The sequence below is a fragment of a genome, unplaced genomic scaffold (assembly GCF_019419815.1).
Source record: "Pyrus x bretschneideri cultivar Hongxiangsu unplaced genomic scaffold, Pyrus_bretschneideri_v1 Contig35, whole genome shotgun sequence".
NCBI classification, from domain to species: domain Eukaryota; kingdom Viridiplantae; phylum Streptophyta; class Magnoliopsida; order Rosales; family Rosaceae; genus Pyrus; species Pyrus x bretschneideri.
Genome location: NW_025999668.1, coordinates 2,615,470 through 2,642,268, shown reverse-complemented (window position 1 = coordinate 2,642,268; position 26,799 = coordinate 2,615,470). Strand labels below are relative to the sequence as shown.

Below are 26,799 nucleotides of genomic sequence, written 5' to 3'. Positions count from 1 at the left end.
CCTCTCCGAATCCACTTTGTGGGGATCCTAGGGATCCCCACATCCTAACTGTTCATCGTACATCATGAGACTAGTTTTCGGCAGGTACTATTTGTGTTTAATTTTAAATAAAAAAAGTCAAATGATTTCTTACTGCACGATGCACGATGAATGGCTAAAATGTGAGGATCTCTAGGATCCCCACAATTTGGATTCGGATGGGATCCAAATCATAGTACTTAAGTACTAATTATTTTTTAGATGTTTACAGATAGGCATAGGGATCACTGCATAGGTTAATTAAATATGTTTACTTTTTTTCGATCTTTCACACTCTTGTTTATTCGTGTTCATCATTATTGTTTGATTTATTCAATTTGACGGTAAAAAATAAAGAGAAGTGCGTGAGAGTTAAAAAAGCTTGTGTGAAAATCATTCTAATATGTAAATTTTGCATATTGAGTGGATAGATTTAGCCCATCTTCATTAGTCTATGATATAAATTAGTGGAAGTGTTCATAATTTGAATTCCATTTCCATTATTCGCAACTGTTAATTGTAGGGTTACAGGTGTGTTTGGATGAGGATTTTAGAAGACTCAAAAGATTGATGTCAAACTACGAAGAAATTGACCATAAAAAGGTAACATGGAGAGGATTGGAGAAACCCTACATGAGCATTAGAACAATTCCAGCGTTGATAGGCCCCCAGGCTATAGGCAACACCTTAGTGAATGTAACCACCTACAATGAACAGTAACTGCTCAAGTGCATCTCCACCCCTATAGTAAATAGTTCAGGCAATTCATATTAATTTTTATTTTTTTATTTTTTATTTTGTAATGCTCATGGAAGGTTTCTCTGATCCCCTGAATGTTACATTTTATGGTCCATCTCTTCATAGATTGACATCAGATCCCCTTGGTCTCCTAAAACCCTCATCCGAACATAACCGTAGAGATCGACACCTATTATAACAATTCATTGTCATTCATGCACCGTACAAGAACAACCATTTCAGTTAGAGGCTAATACTGCAGTAACTACTAAGGTGTGTGAAGATCAACTCTCATCTGCAAATACTGCATACAAAGGTCTTTGCATGACCATTATTACTCGCTTGTTGCACTTATTTTTATCTAACAAGAGATTGATGAGGTACGTTGTTACGATGAAATGCCTAAGCACTCTAATGAGTTTTAAAATGTCAGAACGAATTAACCAAGGCTCATTCGATAATCATTTTGCTCTTAGTTTTCACTTTTTTCATTGACGAGTTAGAGTAGTAATACACAGTAGAAATGACAGGTAAAGAAGAGCGGATGAAGGATGGTAGCACCCCTTTGAATCCATTCTTTTCCTACCTACTTCTCTTTCACATTCCTGTTATCTTTAGTTCTGCATTGCCAAAAGCACAGGCAGCAACATCCAGCCAAGTTTTCTTTGAGCTCTTATTATGCTTGGCTGGATGTTGCTGGCTGTGCTTGCTTCTCTCTTGGTGTTTTCTTCCTAATGCAGCTCAAACGAATAACGGATTTTCGCCTAATCCGAGAATAGGCTGCATAACGTAATAATCATTAACTTGTGGCAATCCTAATGCAGGTTATTCACACAAGTCATCGTTAGCACTGCCGCAGATTATTCACATCCAGATCATGTAAGGTCCCTATAAAACTGTTTAGAAGGTAGACATCTAAATTTGACTCCTAATCTCCGGGATCAAAGGACTACTTTACACAGTGCAATTCAAATGTGATAGAATATAAGAGGGTCGAAATCAACATTACCTATGACACAAGACTAACTACATCCCCTGATAGTTTCTGTCATAGTTTATCTATTTGACAACTTGTACAAGTTAGACAACCGTGAATCATAAATCTTACTGAGCAACAAAAGAACTATAAACAATATGCTTAAATGTGAGAATAGCATTGATCGAATACTAAAAACGTCACTGATATGAACAAAACTTTAAATAGAGGAATCATTTTGTCGTTCCCTAGCATCAGCTTGTCTTCTTCTTGCTTTAGAGTCATCAAGATAGTTCTGATAAACATAAGAGGCGAAACCCCAAAGAGCCAGAAGCATAGCAATTACCTTGACACCGTTCATCTTGTCATGGAAGATTATCACAGCGGCTATAGGAGTAACAGCCAAAGAGAGAGTACTAATTACATTGGAGAAGAGAGAAGACACCACGAAAATTAAGCCCACGACACCAACAGAACAAACTTGCCAAGCCACAGCTGTCCAAACTAAGGTCATCACGTAAGAAACTCGTCCCTTGCCATAGTTTACCATTTCCCCATGTAAACTCCTCCATTCCCCACTTGCAAAAAGACCTACAGTTGCAGCACAACTAGCAACCAGAGCTGTATAGATTTGCATCTCCAAAACCACAGAAAACGTTTCCCTTTTTAAAACCTTTTGGAAAGAAAGCTGCATGAGGGAAAGCAAAAGAGAGTACAATGCAGAAGCTCCAATGGTACAGATGAAGCCAAGGATATATTTCCCCTTTGATACTCCAGTTGGTCCTCCGGAATCATCATTAACAGCAATAAGAGCTGCTGAGAATGACACGATAATCACTGAATTAAGAATCAGCATTGTGAACTTCTGAGAGTTGATGAAGTACGAGAAAACAGCATTAAAAGCTAATTGAGTTGCGCATATGAGGGAGTAAGTAGAGGCAGATAGGTACAAGAGTCCGACAGAGTACATCATGTTGTCACCAGCTAAGAGCACTCCAATAGAGAAGTAAACCAAGGCAAGAACTTTAATGGAAGGTGGGTTTGAAGAAGTTGCTTGATCTTTGGATGAAGGAAGAAAATAAAGCGGGATGAAAAGGACTGGGAAGGCTGCAGTTTGGACAAGAGTAGCCAACCACTTACTATTACCACCCTGGTCATAATAGAATCTTCCAAGTAAAACAGCAGCAGTCTGCCCCACAATTAGGAAGAAGACGTTGAGTACCACCAGAAACCACCATTGCCAACGACCAAGTTTAACAAATAGTGTTTGTTCAATCACAGTTTCTTCTTTGGGTAAGATGGATTCTTGGCTATCTGTATTTAAATACACACACATGTAAACAAATTATTAAGGTTATAGGTTCACCGAAAGAAACTAAAGCATTTCAAACAGGAGAGTCATGAAACATGAAATCAGAAAACACGGCATCTATGCAGTGATTTCCCCTGCAATTCAAGGTGTGGTATAGACCAGGTAAATGCCAGAGCCAGAATTTGGATACAAATTTTTGGTCGAGAGGCTGGTAACATACACTCTCATTTCCATACACGCATTCTCGTTTCTTACAATTACAAAAGCATATAGAAGCTAGCTTCTATCAGGTTGGCAAAATAAATCACAAGCTGCAAACATGGAACACGTTCCTTTTCAAATGACGGTGATTCTAAGATTCAAAACGGAATAAAAGGTGTTTCTACGGTCACCACTTCTTTCCATTCGTCAAATGCCCGGGAGCTTTTGATGAACGGATACAATGGGATACTTAATAAGCATGCATGCACAAGCCAGCACTAACAATACTTCATTCATAAGCTTGCCTGAAGCTGCAAATTCAAACGAGGCGGAGGCCAAACAGTAATCAAAATTAAACATTGAAAAGATCCAGACTTTCATATGGCATATATTTCAATCAAGTTAACATTTAAGTGGTGAATCATGTGACAAATACATGCTTAAATAACCAGCTAAAAACATAACAGATACAAACAAAAAAAAAAACCAGCTAAAATCATACAATAATCAGTTAATCACCAGAAGCAAAGAAAAATTAATAAATGAATTAAAAGAACTAATTTGTCAAAAAAAGAAGCCGAAATCCGAAACCCAATTGGAATTTTCATGTGAGTGATTGTCTGTAACCGGAGAAAGAAAAACAATATATTTGAGTGCCCAAAATTGAAGCTTTGCATCATATTCCGTTCTTCTTCTCATACATACAGTTGGTCAGCAAACCAAACGAAGCCTCAGGTTTTGATTATTCCAATGAAATAACCAAAACCCATATCGAATTTCTCCATTAACATATTAAACAAAATAAACAAAACCCATATCTAATTTCTCCATTAATCTTCACAACCCAAGAACTAGACACAGAGAGAGAGAGAGAGAGAGAGAGAGAGAGAGAGAGACCTGGCATGGCCATGTTTGCTTAGTAAGGGTTGGCGTTAGCGTGAGCGAATGAAGGACTTTTTGAAGTGGTTGAGGGAGAGCGGCAGTAATGGGCGGGGCAGTGTTATTATTATCGTTAAGAACTTCAGATTGGGATAAAGAGGATTTTAAGTGGGATTTTAAGTGGGATTTTATTGTTCTTAATCACACAAAATTCCACAAATTTCTTTTATTTTATATTTAAATTTTGCTGCTTTGGCCTTCTTCAAGGATTGGAATTTAGAGTTGTTTCGAAAACGGTGGCGAAAAATAGAATCGTGCTTCGATTAAAAGCTACCCCACACAATTTGTGTTACCACATACCCGTCCACCAATCAGAATCTGCCGCGTGTAAATCCATGAAATATCTGAGCGGCCAAGAGAAAAGCAGAAGACAGAGAGATTTGGAGGACTGAGGAGTTAGAGAAGAGGTACAAGTGGATCGCGTGTTCGTGAATCCACCAGACCAATCTATGACTGGCACGGCGGAGGGACCGATGGCATTTGCCATGTGGCACGACATCACCAACTGTGACTAATGATTTGGAATTAGGCGGAAATTTTGGTCACGTTCTGGATACTGGCTTCTTGCTAGCCTTGTGTTGGCCCAATTATAGTATTTGTGGCTTAGCCCAACCAACTGCTTTAATGTAAATTATTTCATCACAAAACAACTTTTTTTTTTTTTTTTTTTGAGTACATTGATATTTTTACATGAAGAGGAGTGAGAGTTTGGTTAAGCCATATAATGGATAAACTGATTTGATATCAAATTCGCAACCACGAGATTCAAACCTAAAACCTCTTACTTACGCACCCATTTGATTTTGAACTAAATTATTAATATCTCTTTAAACCCTAATTTACTACCTAATATACACCTATAAACCTAATTCAATGTGTGGATTTATTTTTAGGAAAACTAATGAAAATGACTTGAAAACTTTGAGTTTTAATGATAAAGACAAAATAAAATGTAAAATGAACAGTACCAAGATTGATTTTTTAGTGTAAAAATGTGGGTTTTCGTTAAAATAAACAGTACCGTAAGCTTTTCGTTAAAACTCCTATTATTTGTACATCCATTTAATTTTTAACTCTATTTTTTGCTTGTATATACTACTATAAAGAGATGTTGCTTGCTTTTTAACTCATCTTGATTTGGATTGGATTCTCGTATTCATTCCAGGAGTTCAATGCACTACACTATGAGGAGAAGGTTGTTGATGGATTTTATGATGTATATGGACTTTCCCTAGATTCATGCACTTCAAGGAAAAATGCCATCTCTCACAAATCTTGAAACAAACCTTGGCAGTTCTGGAAGTCTTTTTGGTTTTTTCACGGTGCAGTCTTTGTATTAGGACTTTTAGGCAATACTATTTGCACCAATAGCTACATTGATGCCATGATTTTGGGGTGTAGTTAGACTACACCGACAGAGAAGAAAAATAATAATAATAATAATAATATAAAAGCAGAAGAAGCAAACTATGCAAGATTGATTGAAAAAAAAAAAATTAAAACCAAAATACTCATCTTCTAAACTCTAAAAAGTTGAAATCAAACGAACAAAAAATTCATAAATTGAGTCATAACTTGGTTGGAAGATTCAAAACTTCAAAATCACCATCCATCAATAAAAAAAAACTTATTTTCTCTATGAGAGTTATTAAGATTTTAGCCAGAATGAGTGTAGGATAAATAAAAAGTGATCTTAGGGTTTAATTATAGTGTTTGGGTTTATTGATAAATTTGAGTTTTATTATTAATTTCATTTTGTACTTAATAGTAATATGCAATAAGGTAAAATAGACAATTAACATTTAAAATTTTAAGTTAAGTGTAAAAAGAAATTACATGGGTTTAAATAAATTTCCCATATTTTTTTTTCTTTTTAAACAAACAATATTATCGATACTGAGAGAAGAGATGAACTTGATCTCACAATTAGCTTGCAATAATTTAATTCAAATTTACCTTTATCAAGGATCAAACCTAAGACCTCTCAATTACAACTAAAGAAGAATACCACTGGATCATAATACAAAGTGACCCATTTAATATCAATTTATAAAATAAAATAATAATAATAATAATTCAAGAGAATAAATTATAAATTATAACTATTTTGACTTTTGTTTTTATTTCTCTATATTCGTTACAAAACAAATTATAAACCCATAATAAACAAAGAAAGGTAATCAGTTCGAGCGCATGCCAATAGGCTAGTATTAATAATTGTACAATACACAATAGTTGAGAGGTTTCCTACCAATGCCACACTTTAATATCCGAAATACCCGTAGAATACAACCATAGGAATTTATTAAAATTAGTTTGCAGAAAAAAAATGTAAATGTTTCCTTTAATTACTATTAACTGAAAATCTGAAAGTCTGATATTCTAAGCTCAGCCAAGCAAACAGTGTACACTTCCTTTAACAATCAACCAAACACAACTTCAAATGCTACAAAATGGCGGGACGACTGGGACAGTAACTAATCTTTACAGATTGTGGGATCAAAGCAGAGCATATAAGTAACGGGGTAAAATTAACAAGCGCACCCGCCTGACTGTGCCTGTGACTGTGATGAATTTGCATTCGAAGACTTCAGGTTCACGTCAACCATGTCCTCCTGCTTCGTTGAAGAAAGTGTTTCCATTCCAGGTAAAGCTGCTGCAATCTTCCGAAACAGCGCCTGTAGTGGGATTAAGAGAAAATAAATCCAATGTACAGATCAAGTACTCAACAGGTAGCGCAAACATATGCGTTAAGGCATTACAGGAATATGATACAACTCGCTGAGCAGAAATGTAGCTTACCTTGATATTGAAGCCAGCCTTGGCACTGGTCTCGATAAACATAACATTGAGGTCACGAGCTTTGGCTTCTCCTTCCTCTATAGAAACTTGCCTGTCCATCCGTCCACAATACAACCCAAATATGAGCACCATAAGTGACAAGAAAAATCAGATGCAAGAGGCTAGCCTAATTGATACAACTGAGGGGAAAACTTGTAGTATCACCCCTTTGTTCCCATCTACAGTAGAAAACACGTATTCTCCATATTTTACAAATGAACATCCGCACAGCTTGATAAAAATCATCTTCTCATGCAAATGAAGTAATAGGATGGAAATGTTGCAATAAATGCACACGTAATCATTGCCATGAAGACCACATGCACATGACTACCGAACTAAAAAGTGAAATTGCAGTAGAAAACACAAGTATCAACTTTCTTTATAACTTACTGCAGAGAAGAAAGCAAATAACTACCTTTTGTCTACAAGATCTGTTTTGTTTCCAACAAGTACAATGATAACATCACTTCCCCGCTCAGTGCGAACCTCTTCAATCCACTTGGAAGTGTTTAGGAATGATTGTCTGCCTACACCATAAGAATGAGCCAAAAATATTTAGTTAAATTCATCTTCAAACATAAAACATAAAGTCCCAGTTATTTAATTAAAATGATATAAACTTCAACTTCAACAAAGTTACTTTCGTGAGAGAGAGAGAGAGAGAGAGATCATACTTGCAACATCATATACAATGACAGCCACAGAGGAATCCCTGATGTAGCTAGGAATGAGACTCCTGAACCTTTCCTGCCCAGCAGTATCCCTGTTCAAAATTTCTAAGGTTTTATGTATCACGAGATAAAAAATATTCCCGCAATGCCAATCATTGTTCTAGGATGACTTAAGTACGAAACCCTGCTAATCACTGAGAAAAATATAAAACAATCCCACAGCTTCAGAGCGAAGGTTAAAAAAATGGTGTGTGAAATGTGCCTCGAGTGCATAAATTGAGAACATTTTAATATGAGTACTAGTGAGTGCCAAGGGACAATATCTTTTATAAAAGAAGCCTAATAACCATCATTTAACATTACATCATGGAATGAGAATGCTGAGCAAGATCATGTCAATAAGAAATTTAACCTTATACGTGAAAAAGGGAGTTATAACATCTACAGGACCAAAAACTAAATAAAGGGATAAAGACTAACCAGAGCTGCAATCGAACAGTTCGATCTTCAAGATACATTGTCTTTGACAGAAAATCAATGCCGATGGTAGCCTGGTCGCAACAAATAAACACATGAGCTAAGAAAAAGAAAACTTAAACAAATAATTCAGAACATGTAGGTTAAATATTGAGGGTAGATATCTGTACAGTGGAAGAAATTTAAGTAAGACAAATGACATTTTATGTATAAAGATTCTGAGAACCCAACCAAAATGAGAACAATGAAGAAATGAATGGTAATCAGGTTATCTGAGCAGTTACTAAAAGAGATGAACAATATACGTACACAAATAACAAAGAAGTGTTTTAAATAAGGAGCTGTATTTCAGGCATTATACATATGATTGATATATCTAATAAGGACCCAAATCATAGACACACATCTCAACCAACCTATTTGATCTAACAACTGACATGCATTTCCGTAACATAAGTGTAGATTTGCATATATATTCTCTCATAAAGTTTTTTGATATTGATATGTTTCTCAGCTGTTAGATTAGATACGAAGAGCTAAATACATTAATATACAAGAAATAGGTCCTTATTTGAGGATCCTATTGCGGAGAATGATACCCCCTACCCTCCCCACACCTAGATCACAATTGATCCCCTTTCCCCAAACAACCCACATCCTAATCGTTCCCTGCCTCAACTTTTATTTTTGATCTCATCCCCAACCCATACCGATCAATGAAAGGTTAGTCTTTACTGTCGCATAATTTGAAGAAGTCCTAAGAATTTCTTAAATCTTCTTCCCCAGTCCAAAGTGAAAAAGAAGATTATCATAACATACTTCTATTTCTAAAAATTTTTACAACCTGTTACAAATCGAGTTAATTAAAAAAATTCAGCTCCCACTCATTCTCTTTTACTTATTCGCTTTCAAACGCAGTAATCCAAGTAACTCCCTCCTTTTACATAAATCTCCTCTCGTATTAAAAGTAACATATTTCGGATAAAAGAAAATTGCCCTAGTGTACTAAAGCAGTTGGCAGACACAGTCCCGCCGCAATCACATAAGGCACCACATCAGTCCCAAAACGATTTTCAAAAGCTACAAGTCACATTTCCGCCACACAGCAACCAGCTTTTGGATTATAATGGCAGTCCAGCCCATGATCCCCACAAACCAAACCGGCATTATTCACAAATTTGACAATTACAAAACGCAATTTTCGACACACGAAAGCATTCGAAATTTGACAGCAATCACAGCCCACAGCAGTTCGTTTGAACACTAACACTGTAAACGAAAGCAATTGCAATCTAGAAGCCTACCATCAATCAATCCAAGACATTGTTGCAGTTCATAGCAAATGTTGACAGAAATGAAACAGCAAAAGCTCGAAGAATCGAAAGATGGCACAGAAATTGCAGAAGATTTGGAGAGGGAATGATGCGATTACCTGATAGGTATTGTCGAACTTGTCGTACATGAAGCGAGTGATGATGCTGGTTTTCCCGACGGACTGATCCCCCAGGAAGACGAGCTTGTACTTGGCGAGAGCCGAAACGGGAGCCATGGCGATTTCGGATCTATGAGGATCGGATCGGGTTCAAGGTCGAGATCTCGCCGGAGATTTATCGGACAGATCGAGATCTCGGAGCCTCGTTCGAAATTCGCTTCCTTCCCTTGATTTTCGGTTGGATGCGTATTTATAGCGCGATGACCCGCTGGCAGAGAGAGAGAGATAGAAAGAGACTATATTTTGCGCGTGAAATTGGTTTGAGGAGGCTTTACCACGAAAAGGAAATTATTTATAGTGAAATTGGTTCGGCTCGAGATCCTGAACAGAAACCCCTAATCCGAATCAAAAACATTTCGGGATAGGATTTTATATTCCAAAACCGAACCGAAACTATTCATTTCCCGAAATTCGGGATTCCCGAAAGTGTTTTGGGATTTTCGGGAAACTTCGGGATTAGGCCTTGAAGCCCAAAATGTTGGGCTTTTTAAACTTTTTACAATTTTAAGTTCTTTAACAAGTAAGGCCACCCATTTTTTCAAGAAAAAAAAAAATTAACAATTGCAAGCTTGCAGCCCACTACCCACACAGCCCACATGTTTCAGTTTCACAATCACATAAATAAATTCAATTCAATCAAAGTTCACCATAATTTCATCTCATAATTTCAATTTTCATACCAAGCAAGCAACAACTATCAAGTTAAGCTTAAGTTCACATTTGTCTACCAAACTAGTTAATTAAAAGTGCATGCAACCAAAATGAAATAAGTTAAGCTTTACAAACCAAACTTCCGAATGAATTTAGATTATGTTACAAACCAAAAGCAAAACATATTTTATAAGCAAAAAAGTGCATGCAACCAAAATGAAGCTTAAGTAAGTTCATTCCCTTTCGCCCCTTCGGCCCCTTCCCCTTGTTGATGAATGACTCGTTGCCGTTGATGGTGGACGCCTTCCTCTTGTTGATAATTGAACCCTCATTTGTGTTGGTGTAGATGCTCTTGAAATGGGTGGTCACGAGGTAGTGATGGGCAGCATTGAACTTGAGGTGGTGGAGGAGATGGCATTTCACAATAATATATTACAACCACAGTTCAGCATATATATAATATTCATATATCCATATACTGATCAAACGCATATATATCACAACCATAAATTGATCCATAAACTGATAGAGGGCACATTCCATAAATTGATCCATAAACACATATATATATCAAACACATATTTATCTCTGATCTATAAACTGACAGAGTGCACATCCCATAAACTGATCCATAAACACATGTATATCAAACAAATGCAGTAGGAAACTAACATGCTGCACAGTTGGCAATAGGAGAATAAGCTGAATAGCTACGACGTGCTTTGATGAAAATGCTTTGATAAAACAGTAACAAATGCAGTAGGGAACTCACACTTTCTTTTAGATATTACACTGAAGATGTATGTTGGTTTTTTCTTTTGAAAAAGATTTTTAAGTGGTTTTTTGGTTTTTTTTTTTTTTTAAAAAAAAAGATTTCAAAGTGGTTTTCTAGTGTTCAAACTTCAAACGGATTGAGAAATAACTTGTTTGTCATAAGAATAAAACTATTTTAGTTATAGTTTGGAATGAAATAACTCAATAAGCATGCAGAGCATAGTCAAATTTATGAAAAAGATCTCCAATAGTTTCACAATTGTTTAGGCGAAACTGATTTTCCGTATGTTGAGATAAATTTGGGTTTAAGGGTACTTAAAAACAGCGAGTACATAAAATAAAACAATATATGATGCAGCTTTTATTGCAAAGCCCTGCACTTACCCACCCTAATTCGAAACCCACAGTCCCTTAGACATCTTACATGCAGGTCCTGCACTTACCCACCCTATTTCGAAACCCACAATCCTCAAACCCTACACATTTGACAAACCCCTAGTGAAAATCAAGTTAATCAACATGAAATTTAACCCTAAGCACTAAAGAACAAAACCCCAGTGAAAATCAGAAACCCTTACCTAGATTTTGGGACTCGATTGGTGTCGGATTCGCCTTTTCCTGCGTCTGCGTCTCTGTGTGTGTGGCTGGCTGAATGAGCACCGTTGAAGTGGATGGAGCAGCGGAGCGGCGGGAGCACGAGCAGCTTCGGGATATTAAGTGTGAGATTGTGAGAGTGAGCAACTGAGAAACCACAAATGACCTAACTCCATGGACGATTGGATTAGATCTTAACCAATCCAACGGTCCAAGTAATTTCTAATTAAAAATAAATAAATAAATAAATATAATATTCGGTTCGATTCAGGATTACTGAACGCTTTCAAAGCTGTGGCCGAATCCCAAACCAAAAGTTTCGGGACAAGTTCGGTTTCGGGAAATTCGGTTCGGGCATTTTTCGGTCAAATTTCCAGACGGTTCGAGATTTTCGGGAAAAAATTCCACCCCTAATTATTTATGTCAAAGGTGAACAAAAAATTCTTTTATCTCGTGTAAATTACTTATAAATCCAGAAAATTAACTATTATATACTCGATTAGAGTCTTGGTCGTAGGCCTAGGGAGTTGTACCAGGGAATGGGCCTTCGTTAGATGGTTGCCTGCTCTTCTAACATAACTACGGGATGGGTCGCAACACTGACGGCTGGATGATCCAGTTTCCTGTTTCCATCGCCAGCTGGTCCTCCTTCTCATGCACCTTAGACCTCCCAGTAGCCCCTCAACCCAGCACATACAGAGCCCACTGCGGCTAGAGTTGGCCTGGACCATTTTGAATTGTAGTGTATTTTATTTTATTTTATATATTTTTTTCTGTGTTCTGATTTTTAAATTTTTCCTTCGTTTCCGTACAGTTTCTTATTTATTTGATATAAAATTATTTTTTCCTTCAATTACTGTTTTTATTCTAATTATACTAATTTAATTTAAATATGAACTATTTAAAAAAAAATAAATTCTAAGCAATTGAAAAAAAAAAAAAAAACTTTTGCGTGACGAAATTACTTCGTCGCACTAAAGTAAGAGAAACGAAACAGTTCGTCACACAAACCTCACAATGACAAATTACTTACAATTTAATAATTTTTAAATTACTCAAAAATGATAAAATGTCCTTGCCCTAATGTGTTCAAACAGTACGAAAGCGTTTGTCGCGCAGTACCACCCAAGGAAATGCTTTCGTAGGCATTACTTCAAGGCAACTACAAATTTTGTGGTGTTAAATCTTGCGTGGTGAATAAAACTTCTTGGTGTTAAACATTGTGCCACGAAGTATTTGTCTCGCAAAACTTAGTGCGACGAACAACCCTTCACGGTGTTAAATATTGCGCCATGAAGTCCTTCGTCCCTTGAAACTTAGTGCTACAAATTATCCTTCTTGGTGAGAAAGATTGCGCTACAAAGGTGCTTCGTCACTTAAAACTTAGTGCGATGAAAACATTCGTCACGCAAACCCTAACTTCATGAGCTTTGCGTGATGATAAGATGGCGACGAAGCTTTCATCGTGCAATTGTTGGGCGACGAAAATCTTTTTTGCTAAGGCCGTTGTTGTAACTGTTCAATGTAGTAGTGTGCTTAACAGAGGTCCTTACATCGCTGTCTACACGTAGACACGTCCATGGAGAACTCATTTCCCAACGCCTTACCATAAGCTATTCGTCAAGGATGGTTCTCACCATTCTTTCATAGAACTACACCCGTGGTTTGATTTTCCTCCCCGAAGATATGTAGGTAGTCCTTTCCGAATTCAACCACACCCCCAATCAACCTCATTCTCCCTTCACCGAAGAATATGGGCTAGTCTGATTGGATTTCACCTCCGCCCGCAGATATGTGCAAATTTGGTTTCAACAATGAGGATTAGTGTGTCATCACATCAACATATGGTGAAAAAAACAAAAAGGGAAAATAAGTTCAAGAAAAGGATTAGGATTTTCTCCCATCCTCTTTCCATCCCCTTCCCTCCTCTTCTCTCACATTCTTTATTTTGTCTTTTTCTTTTCTATATAAAATTAATATAATATGTTGATGTGATTTAATTGTGATTGTTCAAATAAGAAGGAAGGAAATGGGAGAGAACAAAAAGAGAGAATCTTACTCTCAAGAAAATGATATCACGCCCCAAACACGTGACTACTAAGCTGTTGTTTGCTATGCCATTTCCCAACAGCAACCAAAAGACTCGGGGAGAGTTTACCGCAAGAGCAGAGAAGGTAGAGAGATGGCGCTGAGAGCAGCCGTACTGCAGCACGTGCGAGTTCCGGTACAAACCCTAAACCCAGCCCTAACCCTAACCGGAGGCAAATGGACCTCACCTTCTCTCCGGTGGATGTCATCGCACGGCGACGATCATCTGACCAAAAGCGAGGTCACCGACAGAGTCCTCTCCGTTGTCAAGAGCTTCCCCAAAGTCGATCCTTCCACGGTTAGCCTTTTTTCCATCTCTACTTTCTGTTTGTTTCCAGGGAAAATGTAAACATTATATCACAAATCCGAATCCGAATCCCAATTTTTGTTTTTATTTTTCTTCGGTTTTCTCGGAAACCAAAAGGGTAATTAGAGCTATTGATTGCTAGATTACTTCGATTTCAGTTTATCTTTGGTGAATTGTAGTTAGTGTTGTTTCAGTCAATTTCCTATTTCAGCTCAATTTCCCCAATGAATTTTTGAAATAATTTAGGTCCGATTTTGGGTTCCAATTTATGAAATAATGCCAGAAGAGAAGATAATTAAATGAGATTTTGGATCTATTTTATGTTTGTTTGTTTAATCTTAGGCCTTTTACGGGCATGTGAATTATCTAGATTTTTGTGGATCTTAGTGCTCATGCATCTGTACAATGTAGATAGAAATGTTGGAGTAATTTTGGCCTGAATTCGTAGTTTGTTTGCTTAAACACGCTCTATTCTTCTGTTTTTGTGTTTGATGTTAATTTGGGACTTCGATAAGAAGTCGTGGACTCGTGGGTAGAACTTGAACCTGTACTCTTATATTTAGCTGATGTGAGAAAGCAAGAGGAAGAAAACAAATTTTTATACTGATTTTTGGAGGATATAATGCACATTTTCTTGGCATCGAATGCTGATATTGTACTATCTTTTCGTTGATCTTGCACGGGTTGGTGAGATTTCTTTTGCAAATCTTCCGAGTAAAGGTCACATGGTTGTAACTATGACCTTTTGACATATTTTGAGCTCACAGGTCTGAGGCTGATTGGGCTATAAGAACCGCATAGGACAGATGGTGAGAGACCGGCCATGATAAAACTTAAGATGATGATACACTTTGGTCCTTTGTTACTATTAGCCAAGATCTGAAAGGTTTTGGGTTTACTGGGAAAAGTGGGTTATGAATGAGACGCTTTACGGAATCTAGATTGAGAATGTGCATGGTGGCTGCTTCGGTATTTTTATGTAACAATCATTAACAAAATGTAGGATGTAGTGGTTAAGAATCTAAAACTGTACTTGTGGGATCTGTTTTAGTGCTTAGGTATTATGTTAAAAACCTCATAAGGGCAATGGCACGATTGCTCATCTTCCTTCTGTTTTGATGTTTTCGTCTGCCTCATTCAATAAGTATACCTTTGTTTCTCCCTTTCAGAATGTCTTTTTCTTTCGTTATCAATTATCAAATAATTATTTTTTTGGCTGAAATTTACTAGGAGAACCTATTTTCCTGTCAATTTTTGGCAGGTGACTCCTGATGTAAATTTTCAGAAGGATTTGGGCTTGGATAGCTTGGATAATGTGGAGATTGTTATTGCTCTAGAAGAAGAGTTCAAGCTAGAGATCCCAGATTTGGAAGCTGTTAGGATTGACTCCGCTAATCTGGCCATTGAGTACATCTATAACCATCCAATGGCTTCGTAAGTCTCTTTTGCAGCAGCTTTTTCTCTTTGCATGAACTGTTTGAACGTAATTTTGTTTCTGCTCATGTGATGTGTCGAAATTTGATCACCACGGTGGTTGAAAAATAATTTGCATCTGTCTGAAAAGAGTTGTCTTCCTGGAACTAAAACTTACCAATGTGTATGCAATGCTTCAGTTGTAAACAATGACATCTTCGATCCAATCAGTCTGCTGATTGGCTGTGTTCCTTCCGATATCTTAAATGCTATTTACCATACACGGTTTCACGTTCTGGTTTGTATGGTTAACATGTCCGTGAGTTGAAAGTGTATTACTTGTGGACTCAGTTGAGTGTATCATTCATTACATGCTTACATGGTTTCTGATTCTTTTGGATTCGTGATTCATTGTTTCAAGGATCATGATTCTCGTTGGAAATACATTGTAACAATGGAGAGCACGCTTCGACTTGATTCGTTGGGAACATTTTCTCTTTTGGTCTGTCTCTGAGAAACCTTTTCCAGCCCCAAAATTATTTTTCTCGATTTCATTTGAATATTTGAAAAGCGTTATGAAGAATCTGGGAACACACATGACACCATAGAAAGCACTCTCAAACATGAATTCTACGAAAGACTTTCGGGATTGTGATTGTGTGCGTTGGCATGGGTAGTATTTTCTCGATGATATGTTGCTTTTGTAATAAGTTTGCTCTGAATTTCATTCTTATGGGCAACTGCTGCTGTAGAAGCTGGATCCCATTACAATGCTTAAAAAGTTTTGCCATACAACAGTGACCGAAATAACTCTCTCGAAGTTATCTCATTGCGGCGTCTATAACACGCGTTGGCCAGAAAACTCTCCAATGAGAAAACTTTGAGGGGATTTAATACCCGGATAAACCGTCAATCTTCCCCTGAACTTTCATTCAGCTTTCGATTTTCCCCTAAACTTTTTCATTGGAAATTTAAGGCTTAAGCTAATTTTTTTGGCTGATTCTCCCCTACCGTTAGTTTTCCTTAGATTCCGTCAAAATAAACATTAACTCTTATCACATGCACACTACGTGACTCTTCTTTAGGGACAAAAGCGTTACTTCGCTAGACTTTCAGACACAAAAGATATAGAACCATATAGATTTGTAGAGGTCGACATTTTAGGAAATTTAGGATTTTCAATTATTTTAAAAAATGTAGTGATCGAACTATTCTCACATGTTGTGCACATGCTTTTATTTAACATAAATTTGGATGTAATGAATAAAAAACTAATGGTAGGGGGAATCGGCCAAAAAAATTAGTTTGAACACTAAAAATTTTCAACTAAAAAGTTTAAGGGGGAAATCGAAAGCTAGGTTAAAATTTAGGGGAGAAATTGACAGTTTAGTCAATCATACCCGTAGGTAGACCTGGCATTTTGGACTTGACCCGACTCGACCCGACCCGTTAATATTAGTATTTGGATGGATGCTTAACGGGTTGGGTTGTTAACGGGTGAACCCGTTAACAACCCGTTAAATAATAAGTCACTTTGGGTCAACCCGTTAGTACCTGTTAGTTGAAGATGTTTTAGTAATTTCAATCAAGTCTTAACAACAAAAAATAAACTCTATGCAAAAAAATAAAATAATAATAATTGTTAATGAGTGTTAATGGGTGAAACAGATGACTTGTTAGCTTAACGGGTCGGGTTCGAATAACCTGTTAGCTTAACAGGTTGGGTTTGGATGACCCGACCCATTTACAGGCCTACCCATAGGACCAAAAGAGGTAACTTTGAGAGAGTTGAGGTCATTGTCGTCCCCTGTTCCAGTGGCCATATCCCCTCTTCCAATAGCACTTTCCAGGTGGCTTACACGAAGAAAGGGGCATATCCTGTCCTTGGCTGTATGCATGATTCTGCCTTGTTCACTATTATCTTCTGTTAACATAACGAACATTGAAAATATATATACAAACGTATCAAATTGATGTAGAACAGATGACAAAGCAAATTGCAGTATAATATGTCGTTCTGAAGAAAATGGCGCGTAAATCAATACTCACAAGCTTTGGTTAGCTTTTTTTGTGACATAGCGGCAATTTTAGCTAAATTCCTTCTAAACTTCAAAATGATAACTAAAGAGAAATCATGATTTCCAAGAAGATTGAGATTCAAGAAAATGAAGAGCTGAGTAAAATGAAAAGCAAGAAAGAGAGAGACTTATCGAGCACGATGAATATTTCACTGTAACAAATGAATCCAAAATACAAGCAGTTGAGCTACTATTTATAGCTGGACACTAGTTGTCAAACTTAGTAACTAAGCTAACTAAGCTGACGTGTACAATCTAACAAACTAACGGAAATATTACATTATGTTAATGCAAAACAGCGTTCCAAGTTTTAAGGATGCTTTTGATATTTCGTTAAATTTTTATTTTGTTTTCTATTCAAAGTTTTGATGTGGGGTTTGGCTTCATGTATTCGACGTATAAGTACACCTCTTGGGTGTAATGAATGTTATATTTTAACTATTAGGGCTTGCCAGTGGATTCTAGCGTCGGAGTTTCATTCGATTTCTTTATCATATACCATGCTGCGTCACAAATTGTGAAGAGAAAATGCTCTTTACGTATAGGAACCCAAATATTTTCGTATTAAGTTTTTGGCATTCTAATCTTTATCCATTTTTCAAATAAAATGGCAACCATTTGAGCTTCACAATATTCACCCATCATATTGTTTTCTCATGTAACAATCAATTCTTGCATCAACACAATACCCATAGTTTCATCCATTAAGCAATCTAATTAATTAGTTAACAAAAGAGTACTTCTTGTTGTTGCGTACAAGGCACAAGGCTCCCACCACATACTTTTTGAGATTTCTTTTTGCTTGTTATGTTATAGTTTTCAAATTTCGTGACGGGATTTAAACTTGGGATCTCTCTCTATACGATCGGACGAATAGTTATTCAGTTATGAGATTTCTTTTCAACAATCTCGTATAATAAGATCGAGATTGATCAACGTCTAGCAATATGAGGTGTTAATTAGCCGTGAAACTTGAAGCCTTGGTTCATTGCAGATAGAAGATCGTTTCAAATTTGGAGTGACGTTTCATTTATTCAAAACTGGGCTCATATTGAACCTCATTTAGTTTTAACAAATAACGTACAAACACGAGTAATTACCATACGTACACATTTTGTCGAACCTTAGAAGTTATCTTTCCCATTCCCATTGTGAACTTTTAATTCATCAGTACCTCTCTATCATAAAATAATTTAATACAATAGGATTAATTAGAAGCTACTCCTTCTTGATATTATATATCTTCCAAAGCCCACCATTAGCAATTTCCTAATCATATCTTCTGATTAATCAGATTGTTTCACACACTACCTTGCAAACAACAACAACCAGGAAATCAAACAAAACAATGGACGAACATCAAATATAGGTATTGTAGAAAACAAACCAAATAAATACAAATAATTAATAAAAATATAAAACGCACAAATATAATTCATGAACAAAGACAGTTATATACTCATGCGCGCGCGCGCACACACACTTGATTTAGTTTGGTGAATTATGCATATTGATAAAAGACAGTGCTATAATCGACAACTGAAACGTGTCGCCGTTTCGCTTCGTTAATGGCGAAACCAACCGATTTCCTCCGTTGAATCCATCGTCACAAGTTGTGCAGGCATCAACGACTGAACTCACTTCAGTGTTGGCATCTTCGTATTTCTTGGACTTGTAATTCATGAGGGCGTGCTTAATGGTTGGTATGGCATCCGAGTAAAGCTCCAAGCAGTCGCCCAAACACGCCCTTACGTAGGGGTCGAGGTTCTTGTTTTTCAGAAGGTGCTTGATGTAATGCCTCGTGTCCGTTGCGTTGTTGCGGACTAACTTGATTGAGATTATGCCGAGTTTGTGAAGACCGGCGCGCTGGCTTTTCGGCGCTGCTTGCAGAGAGTTTACACAGAAATTGTAGCTTAGGTTTGGATCGTATTGAGCAAATTTTTTGCAAGTTTCAGGGATGAGGTTTTTGGCAGTTATGGCATTGAAGGTGAAGAGGAAGAAGAGGAGGGAGACAGGGAGAGAAGTGAAAAAGAAAGCGGGAGTTCTCATTTTTGTGTTATGGTGGGATGATAACTGCGTATTTTTCTGAATTACGTAATTTATAGGTAGTTTACGGTTGATAGTTGAGTTCTATTTTTTTGGTGAGACCATTTTATTAGACTATATTTTATAAATCACATAATATTGCGGTTGATAGTTGAGTTCATTTTTTTTTATGATTAAAATAATGAATCTAACCATCAACTATCATAACATATGATCTTCAAAATATAATCTCTCTAGAATCTTCTTTTTGAAATTATGAGAAGGGATGCTTGCATGCTTGGACTGGAATGAAAATTATTGTTTCAATAAAATGAGTCTTGCAATCGACCTCTAATATGATATATTCATTAATTGACGTGACATGTAGACGTTACTTGCCACATCGGATGATATATAAATGTAATAAAAAAATGTGTTCTCCTAGTATTTTTCTAATAAAATAGACTTGATGGAGCCCATACACACTGTATGTAAATAATATTCAAACACCCTTTAAGCTCATCGAGGTCCTCATCCGTCCTTGAAAGATCATCGTCGCCATTCGCCTCCACATACCATTCAAGCAAACCCTGCTTCTTCTTCTTGTGAATTTATACAAGAAATCGACAATGAAGAATGACCGGAGCTGAACAGCTTGAAGAGCAGGAACAAATGATTCTATTCTCTGCTCACCATGTCTCTGGAACCATCTCAAATTTTCAAATAAATATATATATTTTTTATTCCTCTAGTTTAATCATATAAAATAGTTTAGTTTTTCGTGATTTCAATTATAAAGAACATTAAATATTTAAGAGACATCCACTCAACTAAGTGTGTCAAACATATGCATTCATGTAGTTAGAGCATTTTTAGTAGTATCTAAATAGGAATAACCACTGTATAAAATGAGTATAAAACAAATATAGGGACAAATGAATATCCAATAAATCGGAAAGTGAATCCTTAAAGTATAGGAACTCACCAAATACATAATGTATGTACTCACATACAAGGACTATATAGAAACAACCTTGAATGAAAAACAAGGCTTACAATTTTGATTGAAACTTTTATGCTTTTAATTAATAAAAAAAATGTTAATATAAACGAAAAAGGTGCACGTTGAGTGGAAAACGGGTTCACAATCTTGATTGAAGCTTTTAATGTTTTGAATGTTTTTAATTAATTAAAAAAATGTTATCATAAACAAAAAATGTGCACCTAATCAAACTATTACATAGAATCATTAAAATTTCAAATATATGGATTCTACTATAAGGACTCTTCCATTGAAGGCAATATTCTTTTAGGGATACAAAGATTCCCTTTAAATTTTTAAATGAGTACTCAAAAGTGATGGTAGGAGTCTCTAAATGGGAACTTCCATTAGATATTCTTAAGCCTTATTTAGTGATTGGGTTTAATATTCTTTCGAAGTATATTTATTTGTGTGGCTATATGTGTTACACTGGTTTGGGCTTAAACTTTATAGAACATGGTTTAATAGTTGTTGATTTAGGTTGATGGTTTAGGATCGGGATTCTTTCCAGATTCCTTCTTCCCAATCCACCAAATCAATGGATTCGTGTCATTGAAATTTGATTTAACGTCTACAAATAGGGGTCCATTTTAAAAGTTATAATAATTTCAGTTGTTGAATTAAATTTTAATGGAACGGATCCACTGATTTGGTGGATTAGAAGGAAGGGATCCAGAGATGATCCCTTTCCGATGGTTTAAATGCATAATTTTTTTTTTGTTGTCTTTAATTGTTGTCATTGATCTGGACATAGCATTTTTGCATAGAGAGGAATTTTGATTTTGAGGGCAAATAGTGTGCATCACTACTGATCAAGCGTTATTTTAAGAGAAAAAGTTGCACTCCTCGTGCTGGTTTTGTTTGGGCTTTAATTCTAGATTAATTATGAAACTGTGGCATGTGATTTTCGTAATTAATTTATTTAAAATAAAAAAAAAATCATTCCATGCATTTTACGTGATTGCATTAGTATCTTGTAAAGTTTGAGAAGAAGGTAGTGAACGGCTTCGTTAGTGTGGTTTCACTTCTACTTGATGCCTCAAGAGAGATCGAGTAACAAAGCACCGAAACAAAAACGCCTACTAATATGTGTATCTAGTTGATGAGTTTTGTAAGTCTTTCTGCACTCATTTCTCTTAGTGTTTGTCCTAGTTTGGAAGCACGAGGATTTTCCAGTGGTGGGTTTTGCCTGTCTAAATCCTACATCCGGTGCGCATATTTTATTTGTGTATTTAAGCATATCTATAGGATATTATCGTGTGTGATGTAGATATGAAAATAATTTGAGAATCGAAATTGACATTAGATTTATAAGTTGGAACCTATTCACCCCCCTCTAGATTAAATTAGTACCCTCCTAAAACTTTAAGTTCTTACTGTAGACATGAAAATTTCGTTGCATACAAATGATGCATCACAAAGCTCTACATGGTATATGACTCATCACAAATGGACAAGTCATCAATGAGTCAAGCAAAGGAAATACAAAACCTTCCCAAAATTCAGCAAAAGGGGGAAAATATCCCTTAAAATCGGCAAGGGGCCCAAATTGCTCTCAAAACCAGAAAGAAAGTTAAATCATCTTCACAAAACAAGCAAGAATTGAAGATTGCTCACAAAATAGGCAAGAAAGACCTATGATTTGGCCAAGCAAGGGAAAGTGGCTGAAATTAAGACACAAAACATGCCTAAATTCTCCCATGGACAAATTAAGACACAAATCAAAGCCAAATCCACCTAAAGGCATGGATTTGGAAGTCTATAAATACAAGGTCCCAAGACATGCATAAGGTCGACAATTTCTACATTGAAGGGCCAAAATTCTCACAAAAGGAGAGCATTTGCTAAATCTTTAAAGACTAATACGTTGCCAAAGCTGTCTTCGAAGAATACACAACCAAAGCCGAAGCATTACCTTGAAGAATCAACAAGCACTTATGCCGATTCCTTCAAGACTTTGTTACAAACTCAAAACTTGTAACAACGTTTTCAAGATCAAGTCGTCAAGACCCTAGAATCAACAAAATCCTACATCAACACTACCTTTGCCGCATCTTTGAGGTGAAGACCATCTACACATTATTTCAAGCTCAAAACTTGAAGCAATCGTTAAATCGTTCGTTCGAGATTAAGTCATCGCGACCCTTGAATCAACAACCTATGAATCTACATCAAATTTGAAGACTAAATCAGAGGAAAGTTGTAAACAAAGATTGTAACCTACAAATTCAAATCAATACAAATCTACTTTGTACATGTGTTCTTATTTCATTTGTTATAGAATTTCGTGTTTACAAATTTGGCATGCCCTGTGGGACTTCTTTGCCTCTCATCTCTGTCTTCAAATCCACATGAAACACATATGGCATCAAAAAAGGATCAAGTTGTTGCTGCAATGAATACGAAGAACAAAAACATCCTTGCTGTAAGTGGTGGCATTTTGGGTGTCACAACTCGAAGCAAGGCAATAGCTCTTTCTGTTGTGCTTTCCACATCTGTATCAACTTTGCCAAAGGAGCAAGAGCACCTGAGGCATGAGCCCGTGACGATCTTGGCCTTGCTAAGGGCGCCAAGGGAAGAAAGCCCGAGTAAGTACTTTGAGTCGTTGACTTCCGATGCTGACTCACGCAGTAGCTCATATCCCGTTGCCATGTAAGTCATGACTACTGGTGCAACTTCAATTGAGGAACAACTGGCTCAAATGAATGAAGCAATTACAAGGCTAACAAGGACCATATAGGAAAAGGACTTCCAAATTGTCGCACTCGTCAACCAACTGGAGGCACAGCATGACGAAAAAGCTGATCGTGACCCAAAGGTTGATCTACAAAAGAAGGAAACCGATTAGGATGAGGAGCCTCCGATGGATAAAATCAAGGAGAAGCCAGACCAGGCAACGATGCTTATGAGATCTCTCTCTATCCAGCAGCTGTAGGAGATGATCATTAACACGACTAAGGTGTAGTATGAAGGAAGCTTACACGACTCCGTGCTGTACTCAAAGCCATACTCCAAGAAGATTGACGCCTTGATGATGCCAGGGGTTATCAGCCGCCAAAATTCATGCAATTCGATGAAAAGGACAATCCTAAACAACATATTGCCCATTTCATCGAAACATGCAACAATGCTGGGACGGAGGGGGACTGTCTCGTCAAGCAGTTCGTGCGCTCACTAAAAGGTAATGCCTTTGACTGGTACACTGACCTCATGCTCGAGTCCATCAATAGCTAGGATCACCTTTAAAGGAAATTCCTCAACTACTTCTACAACACTCGCCGTATTATAAGCATGCTTGAGCTGATGAATGTAAAGCAGTGGAAGGACATACTTGTCGTCGACATCAATAGATGGCACTCATTGAGTCTGGATTGCAAATATTGGCTTTCTAAAACCTCCGCCATTGATATGTGTGTTCAAGGCATACACTGGGGGCTACATTACATCCTCCAAGGCATCAAACCAAGAATTTTTGAAGAATAGGCAACTCAATCCCATGCCATAGAGTTGAGTATTGCCAATCATGGGAAGAAATAGTCGATCACCGACTTAAAAAAGGATAAAGTATTTGCTCCAAAGGTAGATAAAACTGGGAGAAAGCCTACCAAAGAAGCTTTTGTCGTCCATACTATCCCTATTAAGACCTTTGCACCCATCAAGATTTCCTCCAAAGCAAAACAAAGGAGATGAAAAGTGAGCATTCTCGCACCCAAGATAGGTACAAAAACACTTTAAGGGAACTGGAGCAGAAGACGTACCCTTTTCTTGACTCTGACGTGGCTGCAATGTTAGACGACTTGCTAGAAAGAAGGTAATTGAGTTACCTGAATGCAAGCACCCTGAAGAGATGAATCACATTAATGATCCTAGGTATTGCAAGTACCATAGTATCGTGAGTCATCCGGTCGGTAAGTGCTTCGTCCTCAAAGAGCTCATCATGAAGCTGACATAACAAGGGCAGATCGAGCTTGACCTTGAAGACATGGCCGCAACATATACTACTACGATTGTGTTTGGATCATTCAATCCCATGCCTCTCCAAGTAACGCTTGACCATCAAGCTACACGACATCTTTTGCAAAACCATTACTAGGGGCAAGCGACCAAAATGCACCTACCGACGATGAAAAAGGATGGACATTGGTGGCTTACAAAAGGACAAGGAAGCTAAGACCACAAGCTACACTGCCAAATGTGGAGCAAGGGAGAAAGCACCCCGCTGCAACAATAAAAAACCCAAAAGAAACCTAAGAGCTGCTAAGCCAACATACGTAGAGGAACCTATGAAGCAAGAGCTACACATTCCTGTCTCTTTGCATGAGTACTTCCCAAAGGATTTCTTCCAGTGCATTACCATTGCCTATCACATGGTTGAAATAGAGATAGAAGAGCCCTCAAAAGGTAAAGTTATTGCCATTGAGGAAGAGAAAAACTTCCACGCCAGAAGAAAGCCTGTTAGCACACTTTAGCATCGAGGAGGCGACGCAATTGCCCAAGGAGATGGGAAGAGCACTAGTAGTGGTCTTGGTGAGTCCTGACAACTATGAGGTGCAAGAAAGCAAGGACGAAGACTTGAAGCTTCGACCACATGAATATGCCACATGCTGTGCCGCCCATGACGTAATCAACCTCACTGATGAAGACTTGCTGCTAGGGTCAAAGCCTTATAACTGTCATATCTTCGTCTTTGGGTATGTAAGGAGCACAAAATCAACCGCATGCTTGTGGATGGTGGATCGGCCATAAACATCATGCCAAAGTAAACAATGACCATAATCGGCATCAAGGTGGATGAACTATCCCAAAGCCACCTCCTAATCCAAGGTTTTAACCAAGGAGGACAAAGAGCGATAGGTATGATCCGAGTGGAGGTGACGATTGGCGAACTCAAGTCAAGCACGTTATTCTAAGTGATTGATGCAAGAACTTCCTACAACTTGCTCTTAGAAAGACCTTGGATCTGCGAAAATGGAGTAGTGTCATTCACTATTCATCAATGCTTAAAGTTCTACTGAGAATAAATGAAAGTGATACAAGGCGACACTAAGCCATTCACCGAAGTTGAATCAGACTTCACGAATACCAAGTTCTACATGGATGAAGACATGGTACCTGAAGCTCTTCCAAAAGAGATCAAATCCACTAGCAAAGCTGCACCCAAAAAGGAATGGCAAGCTGTGCCGTCTTCAAGCAAAGATGATGATAAGCTTGCCAAGCCCGCAACAACCAAAGAGAGTATGACACCTTCAAAAGAACCAAGTACACTTATCTTCCGATACATCCCAATGTCAAGAAGAAAGAATGGGCAATTTCCGTTTGAAATTGGAGCAAGCAAAGCCGACACACAGCTGCACAAGGACAATGTAAAGTCGTTTAAGACAAATGCAGTTTTACCTCTGACACAGCTAGGTGATGCTAAGGTTTCAAAACCACCAGAAGGCTTCATAAGACCTCTGCCAAAGGGGGCAGTACCAAGCTCTCTTCTAACTAAGAGGACTGAAAAAGGTTTCGACCTAAGCGCCTACAAACCTATGTCGAAGGTTGGGTATGATTTCGCCTCCTCTTCAAATCTTGGAAAGAAGAATGCAACTGAGACTCAAAAGAAATTGAAGTAGCATGGTTACAGAGTTGACAATAACAAAGCTGGACTTGGCTTCGCACCAAATACACCCGTGAAGATTTCAAGAAAAAAGAAAAATGCTAGCGCTTAACACATTAGTGTTAGCATTAAACAAGATTAATAGGAGCCTAAACTTGCCCCTCGAACATCAGTCTTCAATAGGCTGAATCGTTCAAGGCTCATAATTTCAACACTTGATCGCATTGGTAATCAAGATCAAACTTCCGTCTTCAAACGGCTTAACACGTCAACACCCCAAAGTGCTGTGTTTGAAAGGTTGTTAAAACCTAAGAAACAAAACGACACGGCTAGCAAGCTTTCCTCCACAATGGTCGACCTTGAAAAGACTTGAAGAAACTAAGAAGCCTTCTAGAAAGAGGAAGACAATGCCTAATGAAGAAATGCTCGACGGTGATTCCTTCATGGATGAAGCGCCAAACAACCTTGGAAGTTGACACAGAAGGAAACTAAAAGTAAGAAAGCACACCATCATCCATACTGGCCAATCTTCACGTCAACAAGTCTAAGCGGATAACACT

At 37.4% G+C, this 26,799-nt stretch overlaps 4 protein-coding genes across 4 annotated transcripts; 1 reads left to right on the top strand and 3 right to left on the bottom strand.

The window, feature by feature from the left end:
* Positions 1 to 1,718: 1,718 nt before the first annotated feature.
* On the bottom strand, positions 1,719 to 4,416 carry LOC125467806 (probable purine permease 11). The gene is made up of 2 exons (XM_048591878.1): positions 4,143 to 4,416; positions 1,719 to 3,046 (listed from the first exon to the last, which is right to left on the bottom strand). The coding sequence occupies exons 1-2, from the start codon at positions 4,153 to 4,155 to the stop codon at positions 1,953 to 1,955; spliced, it is 1,107 nt and encodes a 368-aa protein (XP_048447835.1). The 5' UTR covers positions 4,156 to 4,416; the 3' UTR covers positions 1,719 to 1,952.
* A 2,098-nt stretch (positions 4,417 to 6,514) lies between these two features.
* Positions 6,515 to 9,805, bottom strand: LOC125480761 (ras-related protein RABH1b). Its single transcript, XM_048591874.1, has 6 exons — positions 9,609 to 9,805; positions 8,180 to 8,250; positions 7,703 to 7,791; positions 7,444 to 7,555; positions 6,987 to 7,077; positions 6,515 to 6,862 (listed from the first exon to the last, which is right to left on the bottom strand). The coding sequence occupies exons 1-6, from the start codon at positions 9,723 to 9,725 to the stop codon at positions 6,716 to 6,718; spliced, it is 627 nt and encodes a 208-aa protein (XP_048447831.1). The 5' UTR covers positions 9,726 to 9,805; the 3' UTR covers positions 6,515 to 6,715.
* A 4,049-nt stretch (positions 9,806 to 13,854) lies between these two features.
* On the top strand, positions 13,855 to 15,786 carry LOC103931829 (acyl carrier protein 1, mitochondrial). The gene is made up of 2 exons (XM_009341357.3): positions 13,855 to 14,073; positions 15,344 to 15,786. Exons 1-2 carry the CDS (start codon positions 13,870 to 13,872, stop codon positions 15,518 to 15,520), a joined length of 381 nt encoding a protein of 126 aa, XP_009339632.2. The 5' UTR covers positions 13,855 to 13,869; the 3' UTR covers positions 15,521 to 15,786.
* A 3,142-nt stretch (positions 15,787 to 18,928) lies between these two features.
* Positions 18,929 to 19,690, bottom strand: LOC103931828 (putative invertase inhibitor). Its single transcript, XM_009341356.3, has one exon. It carries the CDS (start codon positions 19,620 to 19,622, stop codon positions 19,062 to 19,064), a length of 561 nt encoding a protein of 186 aa, XP_009339631.2. The 5' UTR covers positions 19,623 to 19,690; the 3' UTR covers positions 18,929 to 19,061.
* Between the last annotated feature and the right edge of the window lie 7,109 nt (positions 19,691 to 26,799).